Consider the following 16744-nt stretch of genomic DNA (forward strand, 5'->3'; position numbering starts at 1 on the left):
GATAATGCAGACGACTCTTCCATTTATTGACATAGCAAAAAGGGATATCAGTTGTTGCTGCCACATACAAAATGTGTAAGACTGGTTCTTATACTAAATATGCATTTAAATCAAGTATTGAGATATTGAATATTTAAAAAAAAGATAAATTTGTTCCATCAAAGTTATAGCAAATATTTTGATATTTAAACTGCTGATGGCTAATCTGTGGAAATCTACTTTTTAAATTCACCTGGTTGTTGTAAAAAAAGAGACCATGTGTGACAGTGAACTCTTCCTGAACTTTACGTCTCTACATGGGAGTGCAGGGCCATTACCTCTACCCTGGCTGAGGCCTGGGCATCTCACCCCCCTTTCCCTGCATACCCGAACAAAGATGCTGAGACAAGAGCTGGGCAAACTTGACGGGGGTGACCGTAGAGTGCTGCAATTCTTTTATGAAGGTGCAAATACTATATTTGACCAGGATGATCCATGCAAGCCTGGATGAGGCAGAGGCACTAGTGATCCATCATAATCATTCCCCCGAAACAATAAAGGAATCCAGGGTTCCACTAGCAGTGAACCCAATGAGACTACGTTCTTGATCATAGTTTAACCCACTTATTCATGCAGTGCAAGAGATGCTAGAAAACCTGGTTCCTCTTGACCCAATGCTATGAGAGGCCATTTCTACATGTAGGGGATATTAAGTACACCCCTAGAGGCTTCCTATTCTTTAAAGAGGTCAGACCCCAATTGCTATTTTCACAAAGTGGCAGCAATTGAGAAAAGTCAGGCCACCCACCAAATATAGCAAGAAGTGTTGTTCTCTTGGTCGCTAATGGCAAAGTAAACACGGCTGCATTATGTAGATAAGTGCCAACTGCCCTCTACAGTTTATACCATTATGGAATAAAATAATCTTCCTGGGACAAAATCTCCAAGACATGAATTTGGGGGTTGTTGGCAAATACATACACCTTTAAGAATTATGTGCAATCAAGAGACGAACCCCAAATTAGAATCTCAAGGCGGCATTTTATTTGACAGACTCAGACACCAGCTTTGATCTGGTTGTTGGGGGGGATGCGTTTCCCCAGGTGGGTGCCGACCGTCAGACCAAACTCCTTGTCGGCTTGCTTCTCCTGGACCTCCGGCTTCAGCAGGAAGCCCTTCTCCCCATCGAAGCACTCCGAGGGGGTGAAGGAGAGGGGCGCCTCTCCCAGCAGGCCCGGCAGGCGTGTTCGCCAGGCGTCCAGCATGACGGTGCGGGCCTCCAGGGGAACGTGGGATGGAGCCCAGAAGATCTGGGGAGCCAACACCTGGAAACCACAGTAGTGCAGGATGCCGTTCTGGAGAGGAGAAAATGTATAGCTTTAGGGACTTTATAGTAGCGGTTCTAAGCAATGTAAAAAATAAAGACAAGTTAGCAATTTAGTCCACAGCTTACATCCTACAATACAACCATCATCTGGGAGGGATATGGACAACATTTATCAAAATAGTCATCTATAGACCACTGCACTTGCGTTACATTTACACAGCGGGCCAAGCAATAGTAACTTTTCCACACCTACTCCCGAACTACGCATGCAGATTGCCCATGGAGTCTCTGGATTTCTAGGTTTATCAATCTGCGCATGCGGAGTAGATGCGGAAAAGTGAGTATAGCTCAGCAGAGAAAGTGCTGATTGACTTGGGATTAGTCTCTCCCGTGTTCAGGAGACTACCGGCATATAAAAGTATATTGGATCATGTCTCCCGCACCCCCACAGCTATACCTACAACCACATCGATTAATTCTCCCCATGCTCCCTCCCATGATTTCAGAATACCGGAAGTGTTGTGTGGTGTATGGCCTTGTGTTGCAACGATGGCATTTAAGAAAAGTTACAATTATTTTGTCTCGTCTTGTTTTAGTCAACAATATCAACATACATTTTCGTCCTGGTTTTTGTAAATTACATTTGTGGTCAACGATATTTAATTAATTATTTAGTCACGTTAGTGTCACATGGCCTTCAATAACGTGACGTCTCGTTGTCGTCATGAAAAAAAGCTTTGTTGACGAACATCTTTAGTCATAATTTCCGTTGACAAAATTAACACTGGTTGCAAAGTGGGGTGGGGGTCATAATGCCAGAATGTGCGCATGAAGAAGTTGATCTACAGTATGAAAACGGAGGGTACTGCAATACCTGGATTGGCCACAGGGTGACATTCATGTCTCCATTGATTCCATCAGCACTGAACATAGACTCATGGGACCCCGTGGTAAAGGACAGGATGGCCTTCTTATCCTGGTTGAGAGAACATTACACATTTGAACCCTTATAGTACCATAAGAAGTTCCAGGAGTTTTGCTAAAACCCAAAGCAAAGACATTAAAATCTGACAATTCCAACTGCCGAGACGATTATAATCCAGTAAAGACCTTGTAACAGTCAAATGTGGCCATTATATATTTGTCATCATTTAGTTGCAGTGCCATGTTTAGTCACCAAGTGGTGCTCCATTGTTTGTACCTGATGTAGCAAGAGGTCATTTGATTTAACTTGAGCCAGTGACTTAACTTCCTGTCCACCTGCCATCTAGTAACGATGTGGCTAGAGTCTGAAACCATTATTTGATCCATGTACATGGAATTAATATAATGCTGTATGACCAGGCACCATATGTTCATAAGCCCAACCTTATAAGTATGTACCAAATCCCAAAAGAGACAACATCCAATTAGCTACTTGCCAAGATATCCTGGTGCAGTAATTTTCATGCCGACAAGTTGACATCACACAGCCAGACACGTTACAACCTCTTGCCCGTACCTTGAAGATGCCTAGACTGTATCTCTTCTCCAGTGTGAAGGCAAAGCCCAGTGTGAGCACCCGATCAATCCAGCCCTTCAGAATGGCGGGGACGGTGAACCAGTACATGGGGAACTGAAAAGAAAAGTCAGGTCACCATGATGTGGGCAGCTACCCACTTTCTGCGGTTTAGAAAACATTACAGTAGCCGAGTCATTGAGGTTTAAAAAAATAAAAATGGAACCAAGACTAGAATGTAGAGCATTATATCTAGTTGGGGTTCACCTTGTACTACCTCATAGTCATAAGTAGGCAGTGTCAACTTCATTCCACTAGGATTCACCCACCTGGAACATGATGAGATCAGCCTCTGTGATTTTGCGGTGTTCTTCAGTGATGTCAGCTGAAAGCCTTCCTTCCTCCAGAGCCAGCCTGGTCTCCTCTCCATACCGGAAGTGATCCGGGTTCTTCGGCGCTCCTGGTGAGAGATCAGATATTAGGATGTCAAGAGTAGAAGGATTTGTTATTCTACCAATTCGCCAGGAGTTTAAAAATAAAAAAAGGATTCACAATATAGAAAATATGACACATTTTTCAATAAATAAATACATCAGTAGAGGAGCACCCGATTAGAAATAATGACATCACCATAGTGCAGATGAGTCCCAAGTCATATTGAACGGGGCTAATCCTTCTAACATTTTGCACCGACTTACTAGATCTGTAAAGCACCCCATTCATGTACCAAGGTTTGATGGTGCCATACGTGACGGGCCCAGCGGTAAGAAAATCGTGTCTGGAAGTCAGATCTCCATATTATCACTTTGAATGTTTTAAGATATTTACTGTAACAGCCAACAGTTACAGTATCTCTAAATAGTAAAAACCTTTGCAGTTTTGACACCTAGTACCCGACTGCCAAGGTGTTACTTTCACAATCTTGAAAGATTATGAGTTCACATAATGTGGCTGCCAATGCCAAGTAATGAACAACCTTGACCAGAGACTAGTTTAATGTTGCATTTCATCCAATTAATTTCTTAAATATGTCTTAACTCTGACTGCCACTGTTTTTCCATCTGTACTCCCTGGTGGGAGCGTTTTGACCATTTTCACAGTGTTTGAACCAGCAGTGGTTGGCAGCGCTTTGTGGCGCTCTTACCTGTGATGTCTTCAGCAGTAGCCGTGGCTTTAAACTTCATGGCGTACAGGTCAGACACCTCCACTGAGCAGCCCTGAGCGGTCAGGAGTTCAACTGCAGCGTCTTTAGCAGCGGCGCTGAAGGAGCCGGTGCTCTGGTGGGCGTACACGATCAACACCTTCTTTGCCGCTGCAAAAAGTACCATTTTAATAGCATCATGCACCCAAGGTGCCTAGCCTTCGACTACAGAAACGAGAAGGAACAGACGCATGGAACTCCCTGGCTACTTCGGTCACAAGCTCTGGGAGAATAAGCAGACAAGGGACAATACCATTTAATATGTTTGCCATGTTTAGTTTTAGAACCCTTGACATTTTAAATGTTTTAGGAGTTTCTCAAATTCTCCCAATCCACACCAAACAAATGGTTCCACCTCTGGGGGGGGGGGGGGGTTACCATTGAATCTTCCAGTAATGTAGCGGAATGTAAAAACACACCTATTACAGTAATCTACTGCCACCATTATGTTGGTAGAATTAACATTAATCTATATCACAAGACTGGCCAAAAACAAAAAGCACATTCTTGGCTTCCAAGTAAACCTAATTGTACGAAGATCAACCAACAAGGTAAATAGTGATACAATGTTGCTGCCAAGAAATACAACTGATTACATATATATATATATATATATATATTTCTTTTTTTACTCACCCATTCTGAGTCCGGTTGTGATAAAGACTAAGCTACAGATTGAGAAAGGATGTTGATGGTGGGAGAAGCGCAAACGTTAAAGCTCAAGCTGCCGTTCTTATACTGCTCTCCTCCATGTCACTCCCAATCACACAGCTGTCTGCCAATCAGCAATCACCCCCCCCCCCCCCATTCAATCAGCTAATCTGATGGTCGGATGGATTTTGCCCTACATCTCACACATGGGTATATTTGAGTTTTCTGGCACTGTGGACCAGTGATGCCAGTAACTAGTTACTGTAATCTGATTTTTTCAGTAAATAGTAATCTAACTTGTTACTTTTTACAAGCCAGTAATCTGATTACAGTTACTTTTCCAAGTGGCTGTGAGTTACTATTTAGTTACTATCTCATAATGCTGATGATAAGAGAGCCAGGTGTACAGTCAGCTAGACCGGAGTATGGCCTGATGGCTGATGACGTCTCATGATGACCTGTCTGAGCAGCCAATCATGATTTATGACATTATGCACTTTCAATAAAGCATTATTTAAAAAAAATAAAAACTGTTGTCATTCTTGTGGCAGCAGCAGGGACGACGACGACGACATCGTCACCTAGTTACTTTTACCTAGTTACTAAGTAATCAAGATCAAAGTAAGATTACTTTTTAAAGGGGTAAGGACTCGGAGTAAGGAGTAATCAGTAATCAGATTCTTTTTACAAGTAATCTGTGGCATCACTGCTGTGGACACAACGTCCTTGTTTTATTATTTTGATTTGGACTCATTATAGAACTTTACAAAGCAAATGTATCCAGAGGCTTTAGAGGTTTGGTGGAAAGGTTCAAATTGTCCCTAGATAGTTCCCTTCACAGACTCCTTGACAATTAGAACATAGCAATTCTCTCTCCTCTCACATCCACACATCTGTGGGGCTTAATGTGCATGTTGTCATGTTGTTTCAGTTCTATTTTTATTTAGATCGAGGCTGATAAAATGAGCAGGTGCTTATATATACTCGTTCCAGTGTTAGTAGAAAAGCCAAAACACTATCGACAGCTATCATTATACGGTTTAATAAAGATAATTCTGTCTGACTGATAATAGTAACATTGTTTATATCGAGTGTTTTCGGCCTCTTCTCGTGTAGATGTAGATTCTGCAATCTGTTAATAAACTTTTCAATCAATCAATCAATCAACAACAAACATTTCGCACAAGGCATGGTCATATCCTCCTTCGTTATCTGTGCAACACTGCCACCCAGCGGTTACTGATTGATAGAAATTCTTATTAACAGATTGCAGAATGGGTACAATAGGGCGGACCTAGCACATTTGGCGCCCTAGGCGAGATTCACCACTGCGCCCCCCCCCCCCCCCCCTCCCCGCCCCAAAAAAAGAAAAGATTTTAATTTTTTTTTTGTAATTTTTTTTTGTTCTTTTTTTTTTTTATGGCTTTTGCCTCTTCATAGTTCTCTAACGTTAGTCTTTCTTTCCTCAACGCTCAATTCTATAAACACTTGACCGATACCCATCAATGCACAGCGCTCTAGCATGTTCTGACTGTGAACACCTGAAGCTGAGGCTCAGACCAACTGACCGTTTTAGATTTTTGGCTCATTTTCCCTTATGTTAGAATTTTTTGTATGTAAAAATAATGGTTGCAGATATAGAGGGGGGCGCCAAAACTAAAAAAAAAAAAAAAAAAAAATTAAATACTTTTTTTTTTTTTTTTTTTTTTTTTTGCGCCCTTCTCTGGGTGGCGCTCTAGGCGACCGCCTATATCGCCTGTAGCAAGGTCCGCCCTCAATACAGTACAGCTCAATACACACAATTGTTAAGGGGATGCAGACCAGAGAAAGACTTTCGTCTTGTTTAATTGGGTCCCCCATTTTCAATTCATCATAATGGTAATAATCGATAGATAAACAGATATGTGGATAATAGAAGTACTGCGTGGTTATCTATAGCGTAATTTTGACAAAATGCGGATCTCTTCCAAGTTCCCCTTTCCTTACGTGACCTACAGTACAGTGCAGCGGGCTGTGTTGATGTGGACACTCTTCCAGTTGTCGAGCTTTATCAGGACTCCGACTGCAGGAGGAAGGCTGCTTGGGGAAACGTGAGGAACTCGGGAGACGAGACGCGTCCAGGTGGGATTCGATCCCAGGCCAGCATGGGGTCTACATTGATTGATTGATTGATTGAAAACTTTATTAACAGATTGCAGAATGGGTACAATACAGTACAGCTCAATACACACAATTGTTAAGAGGATGCAGACCAGAGAAAGACTTTCGTCTTGTTTACATCAGGGTCCCCCATTTTCAATTCATCAGGACATATATGACATACATGACATACAGATAGTCAGTACTGCTACATCTATACATTTATGACATACCAGATTTGCAAATACAGTACTGTTTGTGATGAATATGGTTCCAATGGGCACTATCTGGGCACAGTGAGTATTTCAAGACGGACCCAATTCTATACTAGGCTACTGAAAGTGTTTATCGGGTATTTCTACTTCTCCATTACTTCTGCTCCAACCAGGAAGTTATACCCGGATACAAACTCTGTGTGCTTCATTCTATTACATTGGCTTCATTATCATTGATTGATTGATTGATTGATTGATTGATTGATTGATTGATTGATTGATTGATTGATTGATTGAAAACTTTATTAACAGATTTCAGAATGGGTACAATACAGTACAGTACACACAATTGTTAAGGGGATGCAGACCAGAGAAAGACTTTCGTCTTGTTTACATCAGGGTCCCCCATTTTCAATTAATCAGGAAAAAATTGGTGGTGAGACTTCATGATGACATACTAGCTTGGCTTTAAAATAAGACCTTCTTTCTATCTGTGAAAACAGTTTAGTCAAAGTGTGTTATTATAATAATAATAATAATAATAATAGATCAAATTTATATAGCGCCTTTCATAGAACCCAAGGTCGCTTTACAATCAGGACAAAAAATAGGGCAAGGAAAGTAGGGGGGGAGGGGGAAAAGGGGATGAGGGAAAGTAGGGGATAATGGACCTAATTTAATCTAAAACTAACTGATGGGGAAAGCCTTGGTGAAGAGGTGTGTTTTTAGAGCGGATTTGAAGGTGTCCAGGGTTGGGGCGTTGCGGATTTCGGGGGGGAGAGAGTTCCAGAGGGTAGGGGATGCCACGCTGAAGGCTCTGTCCCCAAAAGTCCGTAACCTGGTGCGAGGGATGGAGAGGAGACCTAGATCAGAGGATCGTAGGTTCCGGGATGGAGTGTACTGGTGGAGGAGATCAGACAGGTACCGGGGGGCGAGGGCATGGAGGGATTTGTAGGTGAGGAGCAGGAGTTTGAAGGTGATGCGGAACCTGACTGGAAGCCAGTGGAGATGGATGAGGGTGGGGGTGATGTGCTGCCAGGGCTTGGTGTGAGTGAGAACCCTGGCAGCTGAGTTCTGGACATACTGGAGCCTGTCCAGGGCTTTGCTGGGTACCCCGAACAGGACTCCATTACAGTAGTCCACTATCTATTACTTGGATAATTTGTCTCTCCTAACTTGATATATGCCTGTACCTCTAACCTGTCAATATATCCTGTAGTGTGTACTCCACTAAATAGCAATGTTTGAACTCTGACAAGCTACGTCTGTTTTCTATTTTCTCTTTCTTGTTTTTTTTCTTTTTGTATTTTTGTTTTGTTTGGTTTTCCTTTCCTTGTAGTTATTGTAAAGGTAGAAAATTGTGATAAAACAAAAGTGGTAAAGCCCCAATCCGTGATTTACTCTTTTATTTTTCTTACCATATTGGCCTGGATTAAAATCGACAATCTGTTTATGTTCAACAACAGGTATTGCACAGTTACATTTTTCTCCTGACTTGAATCAATTAGATTTTTATCTTTGTGTGATTCCTTTTTGGTTTTTATCTTCCTCTAAATTAAAATAACATAAATATGAATTATAGCATATGTGTATTGATGATAGTACACCATAAGTCAATGAGACATTTTTGTATAAAGAATTAAAAAAAAATCTGCAACACTATGTTCCCAAGTTTTAATACATAAATAAAAACAATAATAATAAATAAATAAATACACGCATTATGGCACATACCGTACTGTCCCTATTACTCCAAATATCTCTTATGTATGTGCCTATTTCCAGTGGAATGTCCCTTTATGTGTGTTACTGCAGCTAGCTGCGTTGTTACAATGTAACATATTGGTTCAGATAAAAGAGGGGAACCAGTCTTGATGGTGGGAGAAGCACAAATGTTAAAGCTCAAGCTGCCGTTCTTATACTGCTCTCCTCCATGTCACTCCCAATCACACAGCTGTCTGCCAATCAGCTGTCTGCCAATCAGCAATCAGCAATCAACCCCCCCCCCCCCCCAGGGATTGCACCGGAACGGATGTATGTAGAAATAAACAGTTTGTTCCCTGTTGGAGTATAAATATTGCCTTTCAAATGAGCCATAGTATGTCTCCATAGCTATAATATATAGAATATATGATGGGTCTACAAACATCGTTAAAACAGTCTGAAACGCTGGCGCCAGGGAGTAGAGATGGGAAGACAGCATGGCAGTCAGAGTTAAGAACTCTCACTTCTTTCCAAAAAATCAATAACATTGTTTAACAGCTTCTTAGCCATGGAATCGGCCCTCGTGGCTTGCTCTTATTTTTATTTTTTTTAACAAATGAAGCGAATGACATACTTATATCTTGCATTAGTGAGCTTCTTGTGCTCAAGCACATGCCCTTGCCTGGGTCTACTTGCCATAGCCCATGATTTAAAGGCTTCAACATGATACTGAGCTACATACTCGTTCCAACCAGGTCTGATTTTATAAGTCTCATTTGTATGCTTGTAGGGCTTACTGCCTTCATACAAAGCACCCACTATATCATCATACATGGAGCAGAGAGCTCCTATACTCCACATCCCTGCACATAATTGCATCTCTAGGTAGATGATTACTTAATTACTTGTCTGTATGAACATAATGTGGCAGATCTCACCCCCCCTCTCATGGATATGTGAAGGATGGGAGATATTATTGCCACGGAAGGAGTAGACAATTAGGTAGCTGATTTAGCACTGATAGAACACACCTGTGAATCATTAGTTCACCCAGATCTCACGTGCACACGCCCAGACCCACACACTAAAAAGCCACTAGGTTAGTCAGGAGTAAGGGGAGCGGAGGAGAGGTTGGAGTTGTATTGAGAGAGAAATATTGAGTTATTCGGAGTTGTTTAAGGTGAGAGGTAGTGAGAGGAGAGGTGAAGGCGAGAAGGTGTTCTTTGTGTACTGGACCCTGGACTGGCTGAGAAACCCCCTGGACCGGATGACTACCCTGAGTATTGAACAATCCCTTTTTGTCTGCGAGCCAGTTTTGTGTTTTTGACCATCGGACTGCATTACGACCACTCTTGCCTATCAAACTGGATTCTGCCTTATTTCAATAAATATTCGTATTGATTGATATTGCTCGTGTGGACATATGAATTTGAACCGTGGCGAGTACAATAAGTACAGATTTCCTCCTTTGAGAGGGTTAAACAGGTTTCTGTGTTGACAGAAGTAGATAATGCAGATGAATCTTCCAGTTATTGACATAGCAAAAAGGGATATCAGTTGTTGCTGCCCCATACAAAGTGTAAGACTGAATTATTATACTCAATATATGCATTTAAAAAATACAGATGGTTTTCCATCAAAGTTATAGCAAATATATTTTTTTTGATATTTAAACTGCTGATGGCTAATGTGGAAATCCACCTGGTTCTGTTGTAAACAAAGACCCTGTGTGACAGTGAAATCTTCCTGAACTTTACGTCTCTACATGGGAGTGCAGGGCCATTACCTCTACCATGGCTGAGGCCTGGTCATCTCTCACCCCCCTTTCCCTGCATACCCGAACAAAGATGCTGAGACAAGAGCTGGGCAAACGGGGTGACAGTGCTGCAATTCTTTTATGAATGTGCAAATACTATATTTGACCAGGATGGTCCATGCAAGCCTGGATGACGCAGAGGCACTAGTGATCCATCATAATCATTCCAGGGTTCCACTAGCAGTGAACCCAATGAGACTGTTCTTGATAGTTTAACCCACTTATCTTTAATTCAGATACAGTGCAAGCAATGCTGGAAAACCTGGTTCCTCTTGACCCAATGCTATGAGGCAGTTTCTACATGTAGGGGATATTAAGTACACCCCTAGAGGTTTCCTATTCTTTAAAGAGGTCAGACCCCAATTGCTATTGTCACAAAGTGGCAGCAATTCAGAAAAGTCAGGCCACCCACCAAATATAGCAAGAAGTGTTGTTCTCTTGGCCGCTAATGGCAAAGTAAACACTGCTGCATTATGTAGACGAGTGCCAACTGCCCTCTACAGTTTATACCATTATGGAATAAAATAATCCTGGGACAAAATCTCCAAGACATGAATTTGGGGGTTGTTGGCAAATACACACACCTTTAAGAATTTATGTGCAATCAAGAGACAAACCCAAATTAGAATCTCAAGGCGGCATTTTATTTGACAAGACTCAGACACCAGCTTTGATCTGGTTGTTCGGGGGGAGGCGTTTCCCTAGGTGGGTGCCGACAGTCAGACCAAACTCCTTGTCGGCTTGCTTCTCCTGGACCTCCGGCTTCAGCAGGAAGCCCTTCTCCCCATCGAAGCACTCCGAGGGGGTGAAGGAGAGGGGCGCCTCTCCCAGCAGGCCAGGCAGGCGTGTTCGCCAGGCGTCCAGCATGACGGTGCGGGCCTCCAGGGGAACGTGGGATGGAGCCCAGAAGATCTGGGGAGCCAACACCTGGAAACCACAGTAGTGCAGGATGCCGTTCTGGAGAGGAGAAAATGGTATAGCTTTAGGGACTTTATAGTAGCGGTTCTAAGCAATGTAAAAAAATAAGACAAGTTAGCAATTAAGTCCACAGCTTACATCCTACAATATCTGGAGGGATATGGAGGAGTCACCACGACAACATTTATCAAAATAGTCATCTATAGACCACGGCTCTTCCGCGTTACATTGAGCTCACGGGAGAAAAATGAAGAATGTGGATGAGAGCCTTGACATTAAGTGGTTGTAGGTACGGCTGTGGGGTTTCCTGAATACGGGAGAGACCAATCCCAAGTCGAACAGCACTTTCTCGGCCGAGCAATAGTAACTTTTCCACACCTACTCCCGAACTACGCATACAGATTGCCCATGGAGTCTCTGGATTTCTAGGTTTATCAATCTGCACATGCGGAGTTCGGGAGTAGATGCGGAAAAGTGACTATAGCTCGGCCGAGAAAGTGCCGATTGACTTGGGATTAGTCTCTCCGTGTTCAGGAGACTCCGGCATATAAAAGTATATTGGATCATGTCTCCCGCACTCACACAACCACTTATATGTCAAGGCTCTCATCCACATTAATTTTCTCCCCATGCTCCCTCCCATGATTTCAGAATACCGGAAGTGTTGCATGGCCTTGTGTTGCAAAGTGGGGTGGGGGTCATAATGCCAGAATGTGTGCATGAAGAAGTTGATCTACATTCTACAGTATGAAAACCGAGGGTACTGCAATACCTGGATTGGCCACAGGGTGACGTTCATGTCTCCATTGATTCCATCAGCACTGAACATGGACTCATGGGACCCCGTGGTAAAGGACAGGATGGCCTTCTTATCCTGGTTGAGAGAACATGAAAACACATTTGAACCCTTAAGTACCATAAGCAATTACAGGAGTTTTGCTAAAACCCAAAGCAAAGACATTATAGGACAATTCCAACTGCCGAGACGGGTTTTAATTAAAATAAGAGTAAAGACCTTGTAACAGTCAAATGTGCCCATTATATTTGTCATTTAGTTGCAGTGCCAAGTGGTGCTCCATTGTTTGTACCTGATGTAGCAACAGGTCATTTGATTTAACTTGAGCCAGTGACTTCACTTCCTGTCCACCTGCCATCTAGTAACGATGTGGCTAGAGTCTGAAACCATTATTTGATCCATGTACATTGAATTAATATAACGCTGTATGACCAGGCACCATATAGTCATAAGCCCAACCTTATATTTTGATAAGTATGTACCAAATCCCAAAAGAGACAACATCCGATTAGCTACTTGCCAAGATATCCTGGTGCAGTCATTTTCATGCCGACATCACACAGCCAGACACGTTACAACTAGGGATGTTAGATATTGGCTTTTTTACAGATACCGATATTGTCCAACTCTTAATTTCTGATACGGATATATGCAGGGTTTCCCGCCCAAAAAACTGAATAATTTCAGGTAATTAACATTACATATCTCTTGTCGTGGAATTAACACAACATTATGCATACTTTTGACAATAAATAATCAGAATTTGTTCTTACTTGCTTGGGTAAATAAACGTAAAAAATAAAAAAAAAAATAAAAAATCCGATATCACATATGAATGCCAATATCGGCCGATAATATCAGACATCATACATAGTTACAACCTCTTGCCCGTACCTTGAAGATGCCTAGACTGTATCTCTTCTCCAGTGTGAAGGCAAAGCCCAGTGTGAGCACCCGATCAATCCAGCCCTTCAGAATGGCGGGGACGGTGAACCAGTACATGGGGAACTGAAAAGAAAAGTCAGGTCACCATGATGTGGGCAGAGGCCCACTTTCTGCGGTTTAGAAAACATTACAGTATCCGAGTCATTGAGGTTTAAAAAAAAAAATTGAACCAAGACTAGAATATAGAGCATTAGATCTAGTTGGGGTTCACCTTGTACTACCTCATAGTCGTAAGTAGGCAGTGTCAACTTCATTCCACTAGGATTCACCCACCTGGAACATGATAAGATCAGCCTCTGTGATTTTGCGGTGTTCTTCAGTGATGTCAGCTGAAAGCCTTCCTTCCTCCAGAGCCAGCCTGGTCTCCTCTGCATACCGGAAATGATCCGGGTTCTTCGGCGCTCCTGGTGAGAGATCAGATGTCAAGATGTTGAGAAGGTCCGGCTGACTGTTTAGACTATTTACATTTTTGGCGCCAAACGGTTGGCTTTGAGAAACTAGTATACTTGTTTTTGGTGTTCATTGAGTTAAGAGCAGTAGGCAGCCGTGCCGATTTGTTCCTCCTAAGCAGATAAGTCTTGAACCAGCAGTGGTTGTGAAGCGCTTTGTGGCGCTCTTACCTGTGATGTCTTCAGCAGTAGCCGTGGCTTTAAACTTCATGGCGTACAGGTCAGACACCTCCACTGAGCAGCCCTGAGCGGTCAGGAGTTCAACTGCAGCGTCTTTAGCAGCGGCGCTGAAGGAGCCGGTGCTTTGGTGGGCGTACACGATCAACACCTTCTTTGCCGCTGCAAAAAAGTACCATTTTAATATCATGCACCCAAGGTGCCTAGCCTTCGACTACAGAGACAAGAAGGAACAGACGCATGGAACTCCCTGGCTACTCGGTCACAAGCTCTGGGAGAATAAGCAGACAAGGGACAATACCATTAAAAATGTTTGCCATGTTTAGTTTTAGAACCCTTGACATTTTAAATGTTTTAAGAGTTTCTCAAATTCTCCCAAACCACACCAAACAAATGGTTCCACCTCTGGGGGGGGGGGGGGGGGGTTACCATTGAATCTTCCAGTAATGTAGCGGAATGTAAAAACACACCTATTACAGCAATCTACTGCTACCATTATGTTGGTAGAATTAACATGAATCTATATCACAAGACCAGCCAAAAACAAAAAGCACATTCTTGGCTTCCAAGTAAACCTAATTATACCAAGAAAAGATCAACCAACAAGGTAAATACTAGTAGTGATACAATGTTGCTACCAAGAAATACAACTGATTACATTATTATTTTTTCTTTTTAACTCACCCATTCTGAGTCCTGTTGTGACAAAGACTAAGCTACAGATTGAGAAAGGATGTTGATGGTGGGAGAAGCACAAATGCTAAAGCTCAAGCTGCCGTTCTTATACTGCTCTCCTCCATGTCACTCCCAATCACACAGCTGTCTGCCAATCAGCTGTCTGCCAATCAGCAATCAACCCCCCCCCGCCCCCCATTTATATCTTGTAGTGAGCTTCTTGTGCTCAAGCACATGCCCTTGCCTGGGTCTACTTGCCATAGCCCATGGGCTTCAACATGATACTGAGCTACATACTCGTTCCAACCAGGTCTGATTTTATAAGTCTCATTTGTATGTGTCGTATAATCCTATACAAAACCTAAGGTTTATTTTCAGCACAAGGAGGTTGCTAACTGGAAGGAGGAAAGGAGAGCGATGGAAACATGGTCTTCTCCCCTGACTTAGTCAGATAGATAAATAAACGTGCAGGCCAGACAAAAGGAACTATATTTCAACTCAACTGATTTATTTGCCAAAGGGTCAAGGGTGGATAAGGCATCAGTTGCACACAGGAATTATTCAGCATAATACATGATTGTACAGAAGGTTTGATGAGGTTAATCAAAATAGCCCAAAACACGGTGGCTTCCCTACATCAAGACATTGTTGCAATAAAATAGCAGTCATGTTTATCAATGGAATAGAGAATAGTCTGAGCATTTCCCATGAGAAAACCTGGTCAACAGATCGGAATCTGTACATGTTACTCTAACCAACAATAATGGGTCCATGATTTTACTCACATGAAACGGCACATTTCTCTGGTGGTGTGGTGGGAGGCTCAGCCGGACCCCCCCCTGGGGACGGGTAGGTGGGCTGGCCTCCCAACTAACTGAACTCCTCTGATACTTATAGGTTTGAATGACCTCACTTATTTTTAAACTGGTTGAACCAATCACAAGTATCGGTCTTCTTTCAGTAAACAGAAGGGGGGGCCGCCGGTGGCCCCCGTCGGTGTCTTCAGCCCCAACAGGTCCGTGTCCTCGTGTGGGGGGTGGTGTCAATGGCCCCCTCCTTTGGGCTGTGGCTTCTCATGTTTGGACAGAGAGGGGGTCTGTGTCTCCTCTGAATGCATCAACATTCCTTCATGTACCATTTTTGATTTTCCCATATATATGGTTTGTGTAATGACCTATAGACCTCTCATATCATCCCAGTACAGTCATTGCCTCTAGGCTGATACCAGACATCATATAGGAGACCACACCAACCTTTATTTACCAGATCATATAACTGTGATAAATATACCAGGATTTATAACAAGAGTGTAATAACACTATTACTTTCATACTCGGGTGACATTCTAAATGGTATTCTTCTTTGTAAGTTACCTTCTACATTGATATGGTTAATGTAATAAGTTACATATTTTAATACCAGATTTTCCTATATAAAGTATGCTGACTTGATAGTTCCTTGAATGTGTCTGTTAGTTATCTGCTAGACCGGCTGTTCCTCTGCTAGTTAGAGTGAGCCACTGTTTCCTGTGGGGTGTAACTTCCCCTGCGGCCTTTTATGACCGGCAACTGTTGTTCTCTAATCCCGTTTTACCCTGAGCGGGGGTTTGTTTGGAATGTCTTATCTAACACCAATAATCACTTTTGGCTAAGCCCTGTTTTTACATTATGGATTCTCTTTATTCACACATATTAGTTATGAAATTCAATGTCAAATATCACCACATATGCTTGTAGTAGAGCTATATCATCATACATGGAGCAGAGAGCTCCTATGCTCCACATCCTTACAATCAACATCCCTGCACATAATTGCATCTCTAGGTAGATGACTTAAGTACTTGTCTGTATGAACATAATGTGGCAGATCTCACCCCCCCCCCCCTCTCATGGATATGTGAAGGATGGGAGATATTGCCACGGAAGGAGTAGACAATTAGGTAGCTGATTTAGCACTGATAGAACACACCTGCGCATCATTAGTTCACCCAGATCTCGCATGCACACGCCCAGGCCCACACACTAAAAAGCCACTAGGTTAGTCAGGAGTAAAGGGTTTAGATTGTCAATTGACAAAACAAAAAAATATTTTTCTCAAGGAGTATTCCCCGAGAGTTGAGTATATCAATAGGTGATAAAATATTGGAAAGGGTAGAGCAGTTTAAATATCTTGGTGTGTGGTTTGATAAAAGGCTAACGTGGTCTTTACATATATGTAAGATGGTGGACAAATGCAAGGAAGTACTGAATGTGAT

At 42.5% G+C, this 16744-nt stretch overlaps 2 protein-coding genes across 2 annotated transcripts; both read right to left on the bottom strand.

Moving 5' to 3' along the window:
• Positions 1-1034: 1034 nt before the first annotated feature.
• LOC311229519 (NAD(P)H dehydrogenase [quinone] 1-like) lies at positions 1035-10509 on the bottom strand (the record flags this gene model as incomplete). The annotated part of the gene is made up of 7 exons (XM_084315596.1): positions 1035-1334; positions 2181-2282; positions 2808-2921; positions 3134-3264; positions 3949-4116; positions 6657-6807; positions 10501-10509. 7 exons carry the CDS (start codon positions 10507-10509, stop codon positions 1035-1037), a joined length of 975 nt encoding a protein of 324 aa, XP_084171722.1.
• A 678-nt stretch (positions 10510-11187) lies between these two features.
• Positions 11188-14005, bottom strand: LOC311229520 (NAD(P)H dehydrogenase [quinone] 1-like; the record flags this gene model as incomplete). The annotated part of the gene is made up of 5 exons (XM_084315597.1): positions 11188-11487; positions 12221-12322; positions 13139-13252; positions 13463-13593; positions 13810-14005. The coding sequence occupies 5 exons, from the start codon at positions 14003-14005 to the stop codon at positions 11188-11190; spliced, it is 843 nt and encodes a 280-aa protein (XP_084171723.1).
• Positions 14006-16744: the final 2739 nt, after the last annotated feature.

The sequence above is a fragment of the Notolepis coatsorum genome (genome assembly GCF_963971535.1).
Source record: "Notolepis coatsorum genome assembly, chromosome: 6".
Taxonomy (NCBI): Eukaryota; Metazoa; Chordata; class Actinopteri; order Aulopiformes; family Paralepididae; genus Notolepis; species Notolepis coatsorum.